This window comes from Rutilus rutilus (assembly GCF_951802725.1).
Source record: "Rutilus rutilus genome assembly, chromosome: 3".
Taxonomy (NCBI): domain Eukaryota; kingdom Metazoa; phylum Chordata; class Actinopteri; order Cypriniformes; family Leuciscidae; genus Rutilus; species Rutilus rutilus.
This window is the reverse complement of record NC_140211.1, coordinates 27,953,008-27,975,295: the sequence shown is the minus strand read 5'-3', so window position 1 is coordinate 27,975,295 and position 22,288 is coordinate 27,953,008. Positions and strand designations below refer to the sequence as shown.

The window sequence follows — 22,288 nt, the reverse complement described above, 5'->3', positions numbered from 1 at the left end:
AAACAAAATTGATTTAATGTTAAGCAAGAGCAGTCTGCCAGTCAGTCAATGTTTGGCTGAAAACATTTCTTGTTAAGGTTTGGATTTTGTGTGCCCTGTATGGAACATTCATGTATTTTGTCAGTCACATGCCTGTTTAAGTGATGAACTGCACTACTTGTGGTTGTTTTCAGAGATGGGAACAGATGTTTAATAGGTGTGCTACAAAACTTTCAGCCTCTGGAACACCTAGGCTATAACATGGTGCTGGGCCTGCTGGCTATAACATTTTATTAGGCTTACTCAAAGCACTGAGAGAAAATAGTACGAATATTCTTTAAAAGGCGAATTAGTCTGTAATGTCATTTTCTGTGACAAGTCGTATCGGAAAGTCTTTAAGGTCAGGGATCCACTAACAGATTAAACATTTCCCCTCTGCCTGATTTTGTCATAACCAGGTTGGCTCAGGGTCAGAACTTAATGTGTACCTAGAAAACCAGGGCAATTCAACATTTAGCTACCTGGTTACTGATTGTATAAATCAGTATTTTTCAGAATATTTCAGAAATATCTCTAGCCGTCACTAAGAAACAGAACTACCATGAACTTTTTTGATGTTTATTAAAGGTTTAGAAACTTCACAATGGAAACAAAATGATGTACTCAGATGTACATGGCATTAGAACAATGCAACCAACTTTGTCTGTGTTTGGGTTCGGTGACTTTCATCAGGTATTCAGAGGAAACATACAGGTTTGGGCTCCAATTAAGGAGCTGTTACAGAGATGAAATGGAGAGAGTTTTGCTTTAAAAGTTATACAACATTGCAATCAAAACTTAAACCTGTCAAGTACAGACTTGAAAGTCATCCTCTCCAAATGTATTGACCAAACCAAAACCTAAGAAAAGAATGCAAATAATGCAGTTTCTCCCACAGACATGAGTACTTTCTCCAGCAATCATACCACCTCACACACAGAACTAGACTTGAAAGATAAAGTATGTCACATTTTTCATTTTAAAATGAGTCTGTTCAAACTAAAAGAGGAACTGATTCAAATTTATGTAACTGTAAATAATCTGCTTATGCTGTTTTGTTATATTTCACCATCACACATTCACTATAATATTTATGCATTCTCTCAAAATGCTTAAATTTGAAAAATGCTTTTGTCCTCTGTCACCCACCCACCATAAACAATTACGTTTCTTAATGAACAAAAGTCCAACTAATACAAGAAACAACTTTGGAGGATGGCAACATTTCACTCCAACGGCTCGAAAGAACAAGAGTTAATTTAGATTTTGATTAGAGAAAGTGATGCCAAAAATGTGTAATTGCATTATTGGAATCTCTGACAGTATTTTAAATGTGAAAAATTTAAGTGAATTGTAACATGTTAATTGTCAACTAAATCCAATAAAGGCACCCAGGTGCTGCTCTACCCAGTTATACCATACAGTAAAATCATTTCTTAGTGCCTTGTTTTCTACCACTAAACATTTCTATTAACTGGATATTTAGGTTCTTTGTAAAACAATAATCACACTCCCATAACCACAATGAGGAAATAATGTGGGGAAACACAAACACACAAGCCGTTTCAAACTGGGTCATACAAAATCATCTCTCCAAGGTTATGGTCTACAGCCATTTCCATACAGTCTAGGATCATACACTTCAAACCTTAGACCTGTTTCTGTTAAAATAAGCACAAATCTTTTAGAAGGACTAAGAGTGCAGACAATTTTCTTATACACATCTAAAGATTACATCTTAGACATGGTGTATGAATGTTAGCACCAATATATAAAATACTCTATTATTCTTTTTTGTTTTGTTTTTGCAAATTAACCCAAAGTGCATCTCAGAACAGGTCAACAAAATAAACTCTCTTGCAAAGGGGCTTTTTTTTTTTTTTTTTTTTTTGACATTTGATGCCAAAGCAAGTTTAAAAACTTAAATCCTTGTGCCAAAATAAGGAATCGTTTTTTCAAAGGAATTTTTTAGTTAGTGCTGATGGGGCATTATTATTTTCCATTTCACTGTCACATTCAAATCCCCCCTGAAAATATTTAACAAGTAATGCTTTAAAACAAAGTTTCCCACATTGGTACAGAAAAAAAAAAAAAGAAAAAAAAAAAAAACACTAACATTTTTCCAAAAAAAAAAAACAACAAAAAACATAGGATACTTTTAAAATGTCAATTTTGTAATTTCTCACTTGTAGTATTTGTAACAAAACACAAAACTGAATCATCCAGGCCAGATTAAAGCTATGTTTGATCTGTTAAGGTCAAGAAGCAGACAAAAGGGAATAGATAAGTCACAGGTGTAAAAGATGGTATTAGATCACAAAACAAATTTAGGATGGACTGGATTTTGCATTATGAAAATAAAAGGGTTACACCGTACCCCAATTCCACCTTTCATTCCACAGCCATTCAAATTAAATAGGCAAGCAACCTTTCAAATTTTGCAGGAAAAGTAATTTGGGCCTTATTCATAGGAAAACAGAGGGGAATGAGATTAAATTAAAGTAACATTTCAAAAATAAACCCCATGTATGTTCCTCTTAGACTTAAACACAAAAATACATCAATATCTTAAGGTTGTAGAGTTATTGTGTGCCAAAATACTATATTGCTTTTATAAACCCCTCTTCATATTAGATCTTGCTATAGGCACTGCCCATGCCACGAGTATGATGCCTAAGTTCACACTGAAACAGCCACAGATTTCTAAAACAAGTAGGAGGTAAAGAACATGAAATAAACAACCTTCAAGCAATCAAATGCTGTTACTGGAAATTATCAATTTTCTTGTTAAAAAAATAAAGTAATCAAGCCAATGTTATATGAATAATCAGTGGTCACAATCTTGTTGATTAAAGAAAGGGGAAAAAATTTAACTGAAAAGCACAAAATTTACACTAACCTTAAAGAAACAATACAAAGTTATGGCTATAATGCCAAACTGCAACAGATATACACTATCAACTGTAATGTGTAATATATTTTTTAAAGACTTAAACAACTTATTTGAAATTATATATTTGGGTCAAAATATTCTGTTAACTATTTTTCCATTATCTGCAGCATTTATATTTTACATGCTTTCCAGATATCTTGCCATACTTGTATTCAGGAAAATGTAAACTATTTGACACCACACCTCTATCCAAAATTTGCTTTTATGAAAGGTAACTTCACAAATCAAACCAAAAAAAAAAAAAAAAAAAAGTTTAAACCTAAAGTGAAAAAAATAACCTAGCAAATTGTTAAACCTTTTTCAAAATGGCTGTATTAAAAGGGAAACTCAAGCAAAGAAAGCAACTTCAGATTTCAAGGGCAAAGCTCTGTTTTAACATTAACCTTCTGTTTTAATTATTTCAGTTTGCTTATTGTTTTATTACACTTTCTATATATTACCCTGCTTTATTTCTTTAAGATGCTTTCAAAGCAGCATGGTAGGGGACAAAAGCAATTTTCTTTCAACACACCAAACCTCACACAACTCTATCCTCTACAAGTCATTTAGAAGGAAAAAATAAGACAAAAAGCAAAATTATCTGGCAGGGGAAGGGGGTGTTGCAATCGTAGTGCTTTCAACCTGACTTCTGAGTATTCATAGTTCGGTCACAGAAACTTTGACTATTAGAAGGACTGAGACTAGGTTCACAAGCACATGCACAATCAGTAGGACCACAGTTATAGTGTATCCTAGATCAAACATAAAAGTGAAGCTAAAATCTATAAGGGGTAAATAAAGAACAAATCTTAATGCTTAACTATGCCTTTTTATTCTTTTCAAAATTGATCAACCTTGGACTTAACAGACTCAAAACAGGTCTATAATATATGCTGTTGACCAGAATCATCTATCTGCATGTTCAACCTATTGCCATGTTTTCCTCTTGCTGATACACCATTTTAGATGAACTGAGGAATAATAGGGCTTAGGACAGGGTGGTTAAGTAAGAACCCACTGTGGGCCCAGGGCTCACTGTTCTTGTCAGGCTCCTCCTATCCCTCCTCTGGTTTATGGTTGAAAGTGATAGGAGGAATAGCATTGGTATGCTTCCACATTAAGCAGAAGATTCATACATTACTGCTTCCTAAAAGCAAAAAAAATAAAATAAAAATACAACATTTAGTATTATGCAAATTCCATTCAATGTAGTGTCTACAACTTTACATTTAAATTAATCATGATTATTATCTATTATAACTTAATGGGTTTGTCAAAGCAGAGTACAATGAACTTCCCAGTATCTAAAACCAGAGTGCGAATTACCCCACCATAATTGGGGGGTACTGCTCCTTCACTTCTTCTATGACCATCACGGTCCACTACCATATCAATCCCCACCGTGATCGCCAAGTGCAACATGTGTTGTGCAACACACATACAAGGTCTAAACATGCGACAAACTGATAATCAGTATAGGCTACAGAATATCTCATTGTTATTATATATCCAAAAGAGAACTGTTTTGATCAACTCCCAAAAGTTAGAAGTGCACTGAAATACCATTCTAATTACTGGTAAAAGTAATACCTTTACAAGAAGCCTATTGCCTATTTCAGGGGTTTTCCTGGCTCAAAATGAGGCGGAGGTGGTAAAATCATAATAATGTATTTTAATAACAAGATAATTAAATGTGTATTTTTTTGGTAGATCATCATATAGCCTAATGTGTCTCGCACATTTTTTTGTTGGTGGAGCCTGGTACCCCTAGGGGTGTCCCCCCCGGAAGAAAATTGTGTACATTTTAAAGATAAATTCATTAATCTGGTGCACTTTGAGTCACCCGAATCCACTATTAAAAATAAATAATCCACCTGCAAACCGCCTATATTCTTTGATTTAGATATCTGCATCTGATCATCACATTACAATTATTCAAATTCTTAGTGTTAAGCATGATAATATGGTAACATATCACGCTGAAGTAGGCTGATTTAAAAGAGCATTTATTTAAAATAAAAGTTCTTTTGGCAAAATTACATTTCCTTAATAGTCTAAACAGAGGCTTTACTCCCTTCAAGCTTAAATTGTCAATGTTTCATTACATCACTGTTTGAAAACACTCAGAATAATTTTTTGTACCTTTATAAAGGGCATTTTCCCCTAATTTTATTAAATGTATGCTCCATCTTTCATTTCAAATTCTTAAATTTGATAAATATATTCAATTAAAATAATTAGACACTAGGCTGTTACCAATCAAATTAAATACATTTACATTGAAAAATTATAACTGTATTAAATTAGATTATTTTAAATATTTTTGAATATACAAATAAGGAATGTTGAAAAGAATGATACTTTATGAAACTAGCATTTTGTCATTCAACGTTGACACTTGCTTGAGAAGTTGAAGTCGTTCTCTATCTCCGTTGCTTAGCCACGGTGGTTAAAAATGGTACGGTCCACAATAGGGGTGTCTGAAATCGCATTACATTAAAATGTTCCTACAGTGAAAATAGGCGTTTACTTGTATTGTAACTGTAATTATATTTTTTCACAATATCAGAAAAATTATCCGACCCCCCCAAAACTGATATTTCTGTCCCTCTTTGGGGGGTACTGGGTCTTCATTGGGGGGTATAGTACCCCCTGTAATTCGAACTATGTCTAAAACTGTTCAATTGTGTATTCTTCTTACCTCCACACTGAGAACCTGGAAATAAAGGAGAACAGAGAGTACTCTGCCACCAGCACTCTTCTTGCTGCATATTAGTTAAGCACTGTTCTCCAAAATTCACCAGAGGAAACTGTTGAAGTAAGGAGACAAAGTAAGTTTTTTTTTTATTATCACTAAACAATATCAAGTACAGTCATGGTATATGTGAATTCAGTAAGTGCAGGTGATACCAATGTCTATATTAACAGCTAAAGACATGCTAATCTATTGTACAATTGTCCATATGCATGTATCTGAAGGTGACAGTTTGGTCATAGACTGGCTCTGTAGTCACTTACCTCATGCATATCTTGAGCAACATCAAGTGACTTCCCAGTTTTAGGAATCTGATCAGTTGCAGCACATTTGCAAGACTCTGTCTCTTTGCTGCATTCTTCTTGTTGAACAGAGGACTGCACATGAGAACATGGCGTCGAAACCACTGCCGCCTCACAATGTACGCAAATCTCTTGTTCAGAAATCGGCAAAAGGGTGCTCCCACCCTCCTGTGAATCGAGTGACGTCTGGGCACTCTTCTCCATGCCAGACTTCTTTAATCTTGGTAGAAACTTCCCAGACTCCAGCTCAGATTTCCCATAGTAAGGGCCCTCACACTCTGCGTCCTCCTCAAGAGGCTTGAGGTCAGCCTGTGGGTCATCAAAGAGGTCTGCTTGACCAACTGGAAGACTTGCTTCCTCTTTCTCAGACTCTACATCTGACTCACTGCACCCACCTGGTGACAGTTCAGAGGCAGATATTGGCCGGAAATGGGTCCTTGGGGAAATTCGAATGGCCCGATACTGAGTCCGATTGATGCCATATAACCAAGGGCAAAAGGGCTCATTGTCTGAGCATAATATGGATTTTGGCTTGAATCCCGGGCTGAACGAGGCCATATCCTCTGGCTCAAAGGAGCACTCCACATGCAGGACCTGGGAAAAAGGGTTGTTTAAATCAAAGGATGAAAATGGGTAATCTAGTCCTGACTCTTCTCCACGGAACCCTCCGCATGATCCCAGTAAATCTTCATGGAAGACAACAGAAAATCCCTTATTCAAACCATCCCCTGGTCCCTTGGAAGTCTGCTCATTTTGACCAAGGGACACAAGAGGTCTCCACAACGGCCTGTGGCCAGGAGCAAAGCGACTGCTCGTGTTCATGAACACATCTGCTCCTGCAATGGTTACCATGTCAGAAGATGTGGCTGCTGCACACTGCAACAAACTGCCACAAGCATCACCAGGTGGAACCATAGCCCATTCTCTGTCGCCACTTAGAGTCTTCAGTTCTCCATAAACCCCACCGAGGATAAATGAGGTGCTGTCCTGTGAATTACAATTCCAGGGCTTGGCCGGTGTTGTGTAATCCCCATCATTTATTTTAGAGAGCTTGTTTTTAGTAAGTCCCTCATCCTCTTTCTGCCCATCCCAAAGATGATACTCCGAACACGGCACAGCTTTCTTTTGAATAATTTCACCTTTTACATCCTTGTCAAGACAGCTGCATTGGTAGCCAGGAGCCTCCTCTGAAAATAAGTGCTCCCCTGTATTCTTTACCCCAAGTGTTAAGACACAGTCTCTGTCTCCAATAGCCATCCAAATGTCTTTTATTATCCCTGAGGTGTATTCATCACTTTGTTGATTTGGGACATCTGAAAACACAACAGCATTATAGAGTTTACTCTCATCCTGCTCTAATGCTATGCCACAAACAGACTCCAATTTCGATTTCTTATTGAAGGGCTGGTTGGACTCTGCGCCTATATTTGTTTCTTCCTGCTGGTGACTCGAGTTCTCTTGAAATAAATCTAAAAGCTCCTCCTCTAGGCATAAAGGTGGGATAAGGGAGATGCAACTGACCTCTTCATTGCCAAACAAAACAGATTCATCTGCCAGAGCATTGATCTGCTCACTATCTGACCGTGTCTCCTCTGAGTGGGACCATGGACTGCAGGTCCTCGTTGATAAGTTAGAGCAGTGTTCTGTTTCATCAAAGGCACTGTTTTTGGTCCAAATTAGCAAACGGGATTGTTTGTTTCTTTGTGGATCTAAACAGCTACTTGAATCTACATTGTCCTGACCTGCTGTGAGAGAGTCACAGGGAAAAGAAAAGGAAGGGCTATCGTACTGCAACTCAAAAAGTGAAAAGCAGGAGTTTAGGTCAGAGATGCTACCACTGGCTTCTTGGAGATGATGCCCTACAAAAGCTCCAGATAGTTTGCTAAAATTAAATGGAACACTATCCAACACTGGGGAGAGCCTGACTGGAGAGTCACCAGGACAACTTTCTCCCTCCAAATCCTCCAAGCTAGAAGATGAACAGCACTCCCAGACTTGGGCAATGTTTTCCATATCTTGAGTGATAGAAACATCTGCTTCTGAAGCTCCCAGAGAATCAATCCTTATTGCACTTTCCCCTTGCAGCTCAAGGCCATCTAAAACTACACATCCTGCTTCAAAGTGTTTTCGCTCAATGCTCTTCTGTCGAATCATGTTCAGGATTCGACTTTCTTGTACCGCATCTGAGGCACTAGGATCCAATATGGATTGATAAAGATCAACTTCATAGAAGTGAGTGAATTCAGACAGATGCTCATCATCTAAATCTTGACCATCTTCAGGAGGATGGCAGCTTGGAATCCCATTCAGTTCAGGAGCCTCTTCGTCACCTTCACCGGGCACTTCAATGAAGTGGCCATCCACAAAAGTGCCTGCTGCAAGGTATGCCCTTTGAAAACAAGAATTTGCAATGCAGATTCCTTGAATTCTCTCCGATAGACAGTCCACATCAATGGACATAGCTAAGTCATTGGAAGAGTCTTCTGTACTCCGATACTTTGTCTCTAATTTACTTCTACTGAGAGGGACAAAGTACTCCGAGATGGGCTCTGTGTACCAAAGAGGCTCCTCCATATATTCCTTTTTATTGGCCTCTCCTCCTGACTCCTGTGCCTCAACTAGATTAGCATCTTTGCGGATCTCCCTCAGAGGTCTCTTGCCTTTTTTCATGTAGTGCTGCTGCTTAGGTGGGCCTCCAGTGGTACTGACGTTGCCACGTGCATTTTTCCGTTCCTCTTTGTCGATGACTTTTAGGGCCAGTTTGACCTGTCCACTGCCACTTCGGCCTCTTTTGTTTCTGCTGCTGACCTCTCGAGACTTGTGTCTTATGCGGACTGCTTTGCAACTAGGGGTCTGGTCACCCTGGTTACCACTGGAGCTTGAGCCAGCCTCACTCGAGCCAGATGACCATGATCTGGGACGGAACCTTCCCTCAGATCGGTGTCTGGCCTGCCTCTTACTATGAGGTGCAACCTGATCATCAGGCACTCCTGTTGCATTTCCATGGAATCGGTTTTCCTTCTCCCTCTTAATGCGTCGCTGCTGGGCCCTCTCGCTGGTTGTGAAGGTGGAACTGGGTGCATCAACTGTTCGGTCTTTAAAGGCTTCACCTTCGCTGGTGCAGTCTTTTGGAGAGGATGTGTCTGTGCTTGTTTGAGGGACAGCAGATGATGATGAGCTGGAATATGCGCAGGCTTTAGCTTTGTTCCACACTGTCATAATTTCTTGGAGACAAACAGATTTTTCTGACAGAGGTGGAAAGGCTTCATAGTACCTAAGAGGGAATAATAATAATAATTATTATTATTATTATACTATAAATCATAAGAAAATTAAATAAGAGCAATAACTTCAAATACTGCATTAGGTCATCTTAATGTTACTATTTGAGACTGCTGTTGTAATCATACAACAACAGAAATTTCTCATCTCTATTTATTATGTTTTGCAAGTACACTCACTAGGCTCTCAAAATAAAACACTGCCCGTTAACTATGAAGCATGCAGCACAGAGACTATATATTTAATCACAGCCTTTTCTGGTTTAATAAAGGCTACATTGCTATTAAGTCATACTATTCATTATTTACATAGAGATCATAACCCCAGCTTTGCAACAATCCACATTATTAATTACAGACTTTACTTACATCTCAACCTGGTCCTTAGAAGAAAGGGATTCATCTGGTTCAGGAGACTGAGATATATCAGATTTTTTATTTCCTTGCTTTTCTTTTTCTGTAAGACAGTAATAGCAAAGCAATTTAATTGAATCACTGCGATACACGGTTACAACTGTAGTTGGACAATGCAATTTTTGCATAACCTGCATGAGACCAACCTGCATGTTTATTTTGAATATCCTTGAGTTTAGAGCAAAGCTCCTCGACCAAGCTTTCAATTCCAGAATTCTGAAGAAGAACAAAACAGTAATTTAAACTTAGTTGCAGGGGAAATTATACAAATCACCTTTCTGTGTGATTTATAAAATTAATAAATAGATTAAAAAAATAAAAATCACACAGAAAAAGGAACTAAATATAAAATTTGTTAAAAAAATTACTCTTTGATTTGAAAGCTCCAAATATACAGAGAACGATAACATTAACCACACTGTTGAATACCTGTGAACTAGTTCTGATGATTTTTTTTTTTACAGAAATAAGCATAATCACTGTTAAAGGCTTGGAGTAATGAGTGCAAAGCCACATTACTAGAGCCCTAAGTGCTATTCTTGATTGTTTAACCATTCTTTGCTCCACTAATCTCACAACACAAACTCACAACAGTGGTGTGAAAAAGGTTGTAGGAATACAAAACAACACATTTGATAAATTCCTTGACGTAAAGGTCTTACTTCATCAGATGCTGAACGCAAACATTGCACAGCAGCTTGTTTCTTCATCTCTTCAAGACTAAGGTCAGGCCCTCCCTTCTTCTTGCTCTTCCCCCATTTCTTCCCTGTTCCTTTCTCCCAGCCCAGGAAGATGTCATTTTCCTGTGCACAAGGAAAGTTGCTTAGTATACATGTGGTTTGGTGTTTTTTTTTTGTCTGAATAATTGCAGAAATAATCTACAGATTAATAGAGTATCAAAATATTCGTTACTTGAAGCCTTAAACTGAATGCAAAAAAATAAAATAAAAGTGAGAGAACTACTGGTACTACTAAATACATAAAATGTATTAAATGCTCCTGTATTAACTGATCAACCACAATTAAAAAAAAACTGCTAGAATGATTTCATTAAAGTTGCTTTACATTAAAAACAAATCTATTGTATGACTTCATAAAACTTACTGCACACCTGTTATACACTTTTACAATTTTGGGTAAACTACTGCTTTAAGATATTTTATTAGAATTGTAGTCACTTAAAATACAAAACAAGTCACTGAAAATATTAAAAACAAAGAACAACATTTTTAATTTTCACTATACCTGGTCCTGCAGGTCATAGTCATAGCTGTCGTGCAGTAGCAGACTAAGGACATAGCGGGTGTAGATCATTGCATCTATGCCACATTTCTCCAACTCCTGACCCAGCCAGCTCTGCACTGGCCCTAGTGACTGCAGTGAGGACATCTCTGAGGAGGACACAGGGCCTGACAAAGGGAAGGCCCGCGAGACTCTTTCAGGAGCAGGGCCGTCTGACTCTCCACTCATTGGACGCATGAGACTAGGTTGGAGCCATTCTTAAATGCAGCTGCATGTTCCCAGGTGGACATGAAAGTGCAAGACGGAGTGGTATGAAAAGGACAGAGCTGATATTATAGTAGGGGAGGAAGGACTCAATCCAGCAGGACAAACACAGGAAGGTCTACATGAAGAGTCATGTAGATTCTTCTGTATATTTGTATTGCTGCAAGCAAGAGAGAGGCTCTAATCTTCAGGCATGGCTTTGACCACTGGAAGCTAACAGCTTACTGAATAGGCTCACGTTCACTCATAAGGGTTCATCTTGGAGGACAGCTGGTTCCAGGCTCAACCTGAGAGAAAAAACAAAACAAAAAAAAACATTTAGTTTCATACTAAATGTTTTTTGCTCTAGAGCAATTAATATACCAAGTCTTATTATAGGCCTAATCCAGAGTCTTTCAAGATATTAGTCTAGAAAAGACCTTTGTCAATCATCACAGCAGCAAAGAGTGTTCAGAACTTCAGCTGGCAACAGGCTCTTGGCAAAAACTGATAAACCAATTTAGACCACAAGACTTATGAAGACAATACATTAAAATAGATAGTGGTCCATAATGCAAAGTATTTCAAGGTGCTTTCACAGTGTAGATTTTGGGGCAGACCTAAACTCTTTAGGTGTTATGAAAGTACCCAGAAAGCCCTTTCTGAAACTAAGTGTGTCATGGCATTCAAAGGAAAATACAAATATTTAAAACAAAATAATAATGCATGTTGATATTTTGAGACTTTTAATGCACATGATAAGGTTCATATTTAAAAAGTCAAGTTTAACAAAAATGTTGCGTGTGTTGCAAAAGTTGTTTTATTACTGAATTGTGGATTTGTAATAAATTCAGCGCTTTCATTTCCAGTGTGTGCTGTAGCTGAGCATAACATTGGAAGCATCCACCCAAAATCGATAATGAAATGAGAAAATGAGACGAGAGTATCAGTATCAGTATTAGTGTTGTCAAAAATACTGACTTCAGTACCAAGTCAGTGAAGACAACAGGCTTGCTCGACTTGAACCGGCGCTGCACAGACCGATCGGTTTATGACACCAAAGTACCGCGAGAGCAAATCAAAAGCATAAGGAGCCGTCGGTCTACTTTCTATTCGCTCTCGCGGTACTTTGATGTCATTCACCGATCGGTCTGTGCAGCGCCGGTTCAAGTCGAACAAGCCTAACATGTTTTTAAAGCGTTGATCATTGTAGCCAATCAGAGACTTATGTTGAGCACGTGAACACAATGGCCAATCAGAGGCGTTTAAGAATCCGTTCAACAGCGCTCAAAATGCTAGAGGGTAATGCTGGCATCGTCACATTTTTTTTATTTCAGTACCGACTTGGTACCGAAGTCGGTACTTTTGAAAAAAAAAAACACGTATCCTGTAACTATGCCTTTCTTCTACAATTCTGTGACTGATTTCTTTTAATTGTAACATCCTGTATTAATAATCATATAATAGCCTACTAATAATAATAATAATAATAATAACTACTAACTTTGAAGTTGGCTTGAAAAAGCCTTGTCTGAAAGTTTGAAATAACTTTGACAAGCTTCAAGTATGAAAAAAATTCTAATTATGCTTTTAAATGAAAGTTCGCCTCAGGTAGATTAACAAAAAGACCCTAGGTTGCATTTTGGTGAGAGTTGAAAAAAAGCTTATTTTTCAGGCTAGACAAGCCTGAATGCATGTGGAGTCCCAAGCGCGAGTCTTAGGTTTCTATGGGAAACGGAGCTTTTAACGGCAACTGCAGTGACACAATGACTTTACCAATCAGCAATTGGCTCTTATTTAGTAGGCGGGACGCATTTCGCCATATTGTGTGTTGCAGTTTCTCCTATTCATAAGTAACCATCTTTCTATATCTATAGTCTTTGATTGGAGTTACCCTTTAACACTATTTATTTGAGCATAAGAAATGACATATATGGGACAGTTAATGTCAGAGTTTGTTGCTGATTTGAAATATGTTACTTGATTGTGAGTTCGGTAAGCAGTTTTTGAGATTTCAGGATTCCCCCCATTCAAATACATACGACTTGGATGCCCGAAATAGCTGCCTGGAGGTGTTGCAAATATGGCCGCAGAGTGAACGGACCTTCCTTGAAAGGGATCCAATTCATAGTTTTCACGTTACGTCACATCCTTAAAGTTAAGCCCACCTGGAGGGCAAAAACAAGGCTTTCCTGCCCGTCAGTCATTTTTACCAGGTTTGTATTAAGAACCAATGTAGTAAGACAATGATACTGTATTAGAGACCACATCCAATTTGCACCTTATTAATGATGCTATAAACCAGCGAGCAGATGAACCCAGAATATAAACGCAACACAGTTTCTCATCAAGCGTTTATCCATAGAAAACAAACATGTAACACGTTGCGTTCATATTCTAGCTCATCTGCTCGCATATAGTATGCATCATCATCAATAAGGTGTGTGAGTTTGATCTTTTAATATCACTGTTTTAGTACATAAAAGCACTTTAAGTGTTTTCCACATAATAGGTGTTTTAGAATGTCCCGCTGTGTTAGTGATTGAATACTGCAGCAGGTGCTGTGGATCACAAGTGCCCAAAACATCATGCATGTATTTTGCTCAGATATTTATGATATTTTTTGTGATCTAAATATGTGTGGCTCAAAACAAACTTGTGCTGCAGTTCTATGGATGTTTTGCCCTCCAGGGTTCCGCACCACTCACGTGACTGAAAACTATAAATATAATGATATGCATCCATTTTCTTTCTCAATTGTTTACGTTCACGTAAGCCATAAGCGACTGTGTTTACAAGGATACTCGCCGGGATGGGAATTGACAATTTTGTGTGTGTGTTCGTTCAAGCACAAATAGACGAGAAAGAGAACATCATTTGGTGTTCGTACACAAGTTCCAAATTGAGTTCTCTTTGTGCGCTTTTGTGCCCGTTTGTGCGCTCAATGTTTTAAAATTGCTTGAATGTTTAAACTGACAGGACCTAAAACACATGCACATGATGAACTTCTATTCTATGATGGTTAAACCCTGCAATTAATCAGAGAATTAGTGCGTTTTGAACCTTGGTGCCTGGTCCGTACAGATCGCGTATCCCTATACTTGACATCGCACATTCTGCGCCATGTGACTATCTTGGATGCGCACATCGCGATATCGAGCTAAAATGATATCTCATGCAGCCCTACAAGAGGTCTACAAATAAATGCATGTGATTCTACAAATGAACACTGAGGAGAGTTCTGTTTGTGAATCAGTTTGTGTGGATTTCATTTTATCCTCCTTTTCCTGAACATGGTTGACAATAAAAAAATATTTTGTTGCAAGATACATATCAAAGAAGTTTCCTATAGAAAATACTTCCTTGCTTACATATAACTTCAACATTATAAACAATTCCTTTATGGGTTGTGTGTGAAAGGCTCACCAATCATTTTAAATGAGAACAGAAAGTGGAAACTGTCAAACGGAAGTAACAAGCTCTCATGGAAGCATCTATTTATCTGTTAATCATTTATCATCACTTTATCTTTGAATTGGTTTCATTTAATAATAAATCACCCCTGTAGCTGTAACTACATTGTTCATTTTAGCACATCTGGCATGATGTATTGACCAATCGTAAACCAGGACAGGAAATATGCATTTTGTAATTATTAAGATGTGTTTTGTAATTAGAATAGCTTGAATGAATAGTGTTCTCATTTTGAAAACTCACAAACCACTTCCAATACATTACAATTTAAATTCTAAAAATAACTTTAAAGGCATTATGATTAGGGCTGGAACGATGCGTCAACGTAATCATTATAAGCCCAATTTATACTTCTGCGTCGAACTCACGCCCTAGCTACGTCGTAGGCTGTGTGTAGCACGCTTCGGTACCCTACAGTGTTCAGTTTTATACGAACTTCAGTGGGTGACGCGCGGCTCAAACGTACTCTCTGCAACCGCTGACAAAGCATTTAACACTGCTGTTGGTTATTTAAAATATCTAATGGATGAACTCCCGCCAATATTGGACTCATTTATTTAATAACGCGCTGCCAATCGTTGTAAAAAAACTTTACGGTTTTATGGACACCGCCATGTTTGACACTGTCGCTATGGTTAGAAGAATGCGGTCGTGACTTCAGATGAATTACATTTTTAAGCAGCTACTTTACTCTCCTGAATAAACAAAACATTTCAGGATTCACACTTGTAAGCAACTGCTGCTGTAAATCCCATAAAGTGATTGTGAACTACGCATAGTTACACTTTAAGTAATTAGGCCTAAACTGCATAAATCTTGTCATAAATAATATCATTAGGCAAAAGTTCATTCATAGATTAGTTACGGACCGGTTATTATTTATTGGTAAATTAACCAAAGGATCAATCGACTATTCTGAAAATAAACAATAGATTAATCAATCTATCCAGGAAAAATAATCGACTGATTAATTGAATTTTTTTTTTTTGCTAGTTCCAGCCCTAATTATGAAATTTGATCCAAGTACGCAAGTTTAAGTAAAAATCCCAATCTTAAAGGGTTAGTTCACCCAAAAATGAAAGTTCTGTCAGTAATTACTCACCCTCATGTTGTTCCAACCGCGTAAGACCTTCGTTCATCTTCGGAACACAAATTAAGATATTTTTGATGAAATCTGAGCCATGTCTCACTCCTCCATAGGCTTCTATGTGACCGAAACTTGCTGGCCCAGAAAAGTTATTAAAGAGATCGATAATATAGTCCAAGTGACTCCAGTGGCTCAATCTTAAGTATATCAAGCGACGAGAATACTTTTTGTGCGCAAAAACAAACAAAAATAACGACTTTATTCCACTTTTCATTTCCTTCTCTCTGGGCCTCGTAGTGTTTTTGCGCTGCGTGTCTGTGTTGCACGTCATCACGCATCACACACATGACCAGCGTCGGCCAATAGTGAGCCTACGTGGTGACGTGTAACACAGACGCGCTGCGCAAAAACACTACGCGAACCAACTAGAGGTCCAGAGAGAAGGAAATGAATAGTGGAATAAAGTCGTTATTTTTGTTTGTTTTTGCGCACAAAAAGTATTCTCGTCGCTTGATATACTTAAGATTGAGCCACTGGAGTCACTTGGACTATATTAACGATCTCTTTAATAACTTTTCTGGGCCAGCAAGTTTCGGTCACATAGAAGCCTATGGAGGAGTGAGACATGGCTCAGATTTCATCAAAAATAGCTTAATTTGTGTTCCGAAGATGAACGAAGGTCTTACGCGGTTGGAACAACATTTGAGTAATTACTGACAGAATTTTAATTTTTGGGTGAACTAACCCTTTAAATCTTTCATTGAATGAAAAACAGCAGCTCTTCAAAATCTCCCTTATGTGTTAGAACGAAGTTGACAATATTCATTTCTGAGTGAACCATTTTAGTATTGCCCATGAGCAGAACGATCAGCATGTCTGGAATGCCACTTTAATTATGAGTTTTTCTGCTCTTCTTGTTATGCAAGACAATACATGAGTTTCAAAAGACAGTTTAAAAGAAACAGGTCCTACATGTCATGACTATGTATGATGAGCATTTCGAGACAATTAATTATCAAATGCTTACTATGCCCCACAACCTAACTTATAACAAGGTGTATGCCTTCTACACACAGGTTCACTCTGAATAAGACAAACTCTACATGCCTAAGAAAAAACGCAAGCACTGTAATTATCAATGCACTTTCACTCAAGACTGTTAAAGACTAATCTGTTCCCAAAGCATGACCCCAGCATTTCATTCTCACCATAAGCAGAAAATCCAAGCTTGGATATGCTACAACTAAACGTGGACGTTATAAGAAGAAGAAAAAAAAACTAATAAAAAAAAAAGAAACTCTCCCTGTCTGACATAATACATTTGTTGTGTTGGAGTAGACAAGACATTTGTTTCCACTCAGTTGAAACTGAAAAAGGTCCGTCACGCCCATCTTCTGTCGTCACTCCTCGTCATTTACAGTGAGTGCTGAGTGTCAGAGTATTGAACAGCGCTTTCATTGACTGTCACTGACCAGAAAGAAACACACTTTAGTTTAGCTTTCAGCCCACATTAGTAACAGAGGCCTCAATGTTTACATTCATATGACGGCTATCTTAATAATCTGAAATGGACGCAGAAGTCATAAAAATGTCTCTTTAAAAACGTTTAAAAGTCTGACAAGATTGCACACCAACAATATTCTCTAGGACAATTCAGATCATGCACTTTTTCGTTCGTTTGAATTACCTTAAAGGATCGGAGAGCAAACTTGCAGTGTGCCCTTGACGTTTGCCCCTTCATATGGCTTAAGTTAATCAAGTTAGAATGCAAGCTTTACGATTAGTTATAGTCATGTATTAAACGACCACCTGAAGGCAACAGGGACCCTGATGTCTCTATAAAGTCTGTTTAAAGAATATTAACGACATCAAAATAATACGCATTGTTTGACAATGACAGGAAAACAGCGGAATGACAGGACGCCAGCTGACTAGCTACGAGCTAACCATCACATGACTCAAGCCAGAGACCAGAAAACTGAATACTGGAGGATTTGAATATCAAAGTCACGTTTATATCTCCCTATCATTTCAGTAAACCGAACGATAAAATAAATGAACAAGGACAGTTTATTATTTCAATAAAGGTTTCTCTCCACGGGCCATCATCTATGAGCGAAGCAGACGAAGCACAAACCACTTTCACTTACTCAGCATGATTCAGCTAACATTAATGTGATCCGGCTGCTAAACGACACTGAGAAAGTGCTAGATATAATCTTGCGCAAAGTAACTTTCGGGCTGCCGCTCTGCTCCTTAACCAGCCCGCGTTACAAAGTGATTCCTTGCAACGATTTCCTCACAATGCACAATAAGCTTCTATTTGCATGTTATGAAACGCGTGATTTGGCTTTATCCAGTGGGCAAAACCAACGTTATCGTCGTCTAAAGTGTCATTCTAACGCATTCGAGATGTAAACAGATGACCGGTCCGCTCATACAGTGTTGTTGACTGGTTAACTCGGACACCATTTTACGCAAGAGTGAAACGCTAGTCCCGGTTTATCACTTCCTCGAAAACTACAGGCAACGTAAATATTTTTGCTTCACAACAACCGCCATGAAACGGTCCAAACGAGAGCTTCGTGGATTCAATTCAAAAGCAAATATGTCTGCAATAGGAAAAAGGACGGTAACGTTAGTAACCTAAATAATACGAGGTAGCGTTAAGCTAGGCTAGTGCACCGTTGTAGCTAAACCGGGGAGGAGGCGCGGCTGATTTGCCTGGCTACAGACGCTTGTAATACTTGACAAGACGGCCTAAAACATCAGCTTTCAATTCAAGTCGTAAATGTGGAGCATTACCAATATATATAATACGCAACATATTGAAATACAGTTTAACATGGTGGAATAATCTTACCTGCTGTAACCCTACGCAGTGTGCTAAATAGCAGCAGGAGAAGCGATGACTTCTCTCCCGCTGCCGTTCCGAGCTCGAGCTCCGAGAGTCCGTCGCAATCGCGTCACAGATATCAGGCGCGGGGTAAAAATATGTTACGTCCTTAACTCGGGTTAGGACGCAGCTGACGACATTTTGGATCAAGGTGTACCTGCATTATATGTCTCCAAACATCATATGACAGTTCCGGTTGAGCCAACATGGCTGAGAAGGAAGGACTTTAAAGGCGATTTCAGACTCCATTTTACGTATCTCTAGGCAACAAGACAGATTACAAATGTATCGCCATGGCTAATATCCATCCGCGAGAAGTTGCATCAGACCGACCGAGTTCTTGTCGGTCTATTTACAGTTAAATAATTATTACAATTAGGTTAGCAGCCCTTTAATAAAGTGTACAGCGTACACTGTTTCCTATAAAAAGCAGATGTTTGCAACCAGCATTATTTCGAATATTGCTGATTATAACTTTACGCACAATTAAATTAAGTAAAATAAAAACATAATTATATTGTCATCTCTTAGATTAGAGTTAGATTGCAAACATCTTAACAACAAGCCTCATTTAGGGAGCGTATACGGGGTAACTGCACGTCATTGGTAACTGAAAATAGCAAAGCATGTGCTGTCAGTAGGCCTAACGTTACTTAATCGAGTGCTAGAAATATGGCATTTCTAGAGCATTCAGAAAAAAATATTTGTTTCTCAATTCTCATATTTTTCCATCACCGTACTCCGTAGTATTAAGTAAAAACTCCTCCAGTAAGTCTCATCAAGCAGCTTTTGTGGCTTTGGGCTCGACTGGGCTGCAGGCTGCCCACCACACGAGCTCCCTGTCATGACACGGACGACTGGAGCCCTCTAGCGGCATCGTCTAGTTCATCTGAGAACACTATGGTTTCGTCACACCACTACAAATGGCTGTTCCCTCAAATAGTAGGCTACCATATTTAAGGGTAGCCTATAGGGGGTGATTTGTCTTCTTTTTTTTTTTTTTATTATTCTGACATTTACTTACCCTCAAGTTGTTCCAAACCTGTATGTGTTTCTTTCTTCTGCTGAACACAAAAGAAGATATTTTGAAGAATGTCGGTAACCAAACAGTTGATGGACCCCATTGACTTCCGTGGTATTATTTATTTATCTTTCCATACAGAAAAGTCAGTGGGAACCAATAACTGTTTGGTTAGCGAAATTCTTCAAAATATCTTCATTTGTGTTCAGCAGAAGAAAGAAATTCATACAGGTTTGGAACAACTTGAGCGTGATTCAATTATGACATTTTTAGGTAACTATCGCTTTAAAGTAGCTAGGGTACTGGAAATTAAAAACCTCTCTGTTACAGAACACCGATTATTGTTTGGGCATAAAAGGCATAATTGATCCTTTTAAAACAAATACTAATTTCTCAGACTTTAAATTGGGAATTGTTTAAATACTCTATAAAATTCAGTAGACATAAATATCATTCAAAATCAAAGGAATTACAATATGCAACATTATAAAAAAAAATGTATCGTATTGCATGTCTGACCTCTCCATATGAAACAGATAAAGAAAATATTTACTTGTTAAGCAAAAATTACGTAAACTCTTTTTACGTGGAAAATGGTAAAGGGGCCTTTGTTTGGTCTAGGGCCAAATAGGTGAATCTGGTTCTTAAAAAAATAAAATAATAATCTCATCTCTACTGTTGTATCAGATGAGAGAATATCAAAATTGTTTCAGACTTTTATAAAAAAAATTATATACGCCATCCTTCAACCCTGAATTGAGTGATCTATTTTGATATTAGATGAAAAAGCTACAATTTCATTTTTTTTAATAGATTCAAATGTTTTTATGACTCTGTATTCCCCTATTGTCAACTTTTTTTTTTCAACTCAAATTTTTTTTTATATATATATATATATATATATATATATATATATATATATATATATGAAGAGTTCAGATGCAAAAACCTCTAAATGCCATCTGAAATTTTCTTCTAGAATGATCATTTTTATCAAGCTCGTATATTTAATTTCAATAATTTCACTTAAATGGCAATTAATAGGTAATTTTCATTGCCATTTAAGTGAAATTACTTAACTTAAATATACGAGCTTCATAAAAATGATCATTCTAGGAGGAAATTTCAGATGGCATTTAGAGGTTTTTGCATCTGAACTCTTCATATATAAACCCAGAATGTGTTAATTTACAACCGAAAACATTTTTGGTTTTATCATGCACATTTTACTACACATTCAACAAAAGAAATAATGAAAACCGAAGGTCTCAGTACCAGCAGGAAACGTAGGTGGCGGAGTGAATGAACAGCACTCTCTTAATACCCACAACCTACCCCAGGTGCCACAGCACAAAAAAAAAAAAAAATTGAAAAACCTGCCCACTGCTCCAGGTGTGTGTTCATGGTGTGTGTGCACTTGGATGGGTGAAATGTAGAGCACAAATTCCAAGTATGAGACACCATACTGTGCTACACGTCACTTCACTATTTACACAAGCTATTCCAAGCATACTGTAGTCACCCAAATCACAACTCACTCGTCCTTTCTTTTGGTCGATATTAAATATTATATTTGTTTGAGATGATCACTGAGCAAAACCCATGGTAAAACCTGGTTCCACAGATGACAATCAAAGTCCAATCACCCCCGTAGTCCTGATTAACAGAAGAATATTTTTTATTTCAAAATTAAAGCTTATACCAATAATACAAGCCATGATATTGTAAACGTAGTCATGTTACATTCTATTTGGATTTCAACAGCAGAGGAACAATACAAAAGCAATGAGGCAAAGTGTATTTTTCAAACCACATCTATTTCACTATAGAACAGTATTAAAATGAAACCAAAACAGTTCTTCTTCTTTTTTAGATTGAAGGGTCTATGCCAAACATTTCAACCAAAATCACAGGACAATAAATAAGAATAAAATATCAAAACACTGATCAACGCATGGTTTCTTGAAAACAAATCTTGAAAGTATTTGAGTGAGATGAAGAAGCAAAAGGTCAAATACTCAGGTGGCATTGAAATATTTGAGCAATTAAGACAGCCGAGGCACAGGCCTCTGCATTCACATTCAAAAATCAGTATTTCATCTTTGTGCTTGTTTTAGCTTTGTACATTAGTGCATAAAGACATACTATGCTGGTAGTGAGTCATTCATTATGATTAAATTAATATCCATTTAAACATAAAACAGTACACTCGCTTTTAAATATATTAAAATCACGGTTACATGGATATAATCCAAGCTGGTTTGGCCCAGGATCTAATTTGTGTGTATGGTATAATGATATCCTCATTTGCTGGTGCCTGTGTGTCTGTTACTCTTCTCTGGCAACACAGACAGGTCTGACAGATGGAGTGTTCAGGAAGTGGGGTCCGACTGAGAGTGAGTGGGCAGTGAGATGGAGGAGGGATAGGACTTCTCTAAACTGCAATATTGGCCCTTCTCTCAGTCTGAACTATAACATTACGATTCAAAAGATTATTCAGCTAACATGAAATCACACTATTTTACCCTGATCACATTTGTTGCATGCATCAGAATAATGAATTGGTACACCCAATGAAAACAGGATTTATTTGTGTGATCACTGGTGATTAAGGCTACTTAAA

General features: G+C 37.6%; 1 protein-coding gene across 2 annotated transcripts; it reads right to left on the bottom strand.

Annotated features, from left to right (window-relative positions):
- Positions 1-2,609: 2,609 nt before the first annotated feature.
- kiaa0232 (KIAA0232) lies at positions 2,610-19,541 on the bottom strand. Of its 2 annotated transcripts, none has more exons than XM_084403507.1 (8): positions 18,612-19,541; positions 10,948-11,495; positions 10,365-10,505; positions 9,849-9,918; positions 9,658-9,745; positions 5,969-9,281; positions 5,652-5,760; positions 2,610-4,097 (listed from the first exon to the last, which is right to left on the bottom strand). In XM_084403507.1, the coding sequence occupies exons 2-8, from the start codon at positions 11,179-11,181 to the stop codon at positions 4,081-4,083; spliced, it is 3,972 nt and encodes a 1,323-aa protein (XP_084259633.1). In that variant the 5' UTR covers positions 11,182-11,495; positions 18,612-19,541; the 3' UTR covers positions 2,610-4,080. The 2 variants fall into 2 exon arrangements, with proteins under 2 accessions (XP_084259633.1, XP_084259632.1); XM_084403506.1 differs by lacking the exon at positions 2,610-4,097 and adding an exon at positions 5,306-5,430.
- Between the last annotated feature and the right edge of the window lie 2,747 nt (positions 19,542-22,288).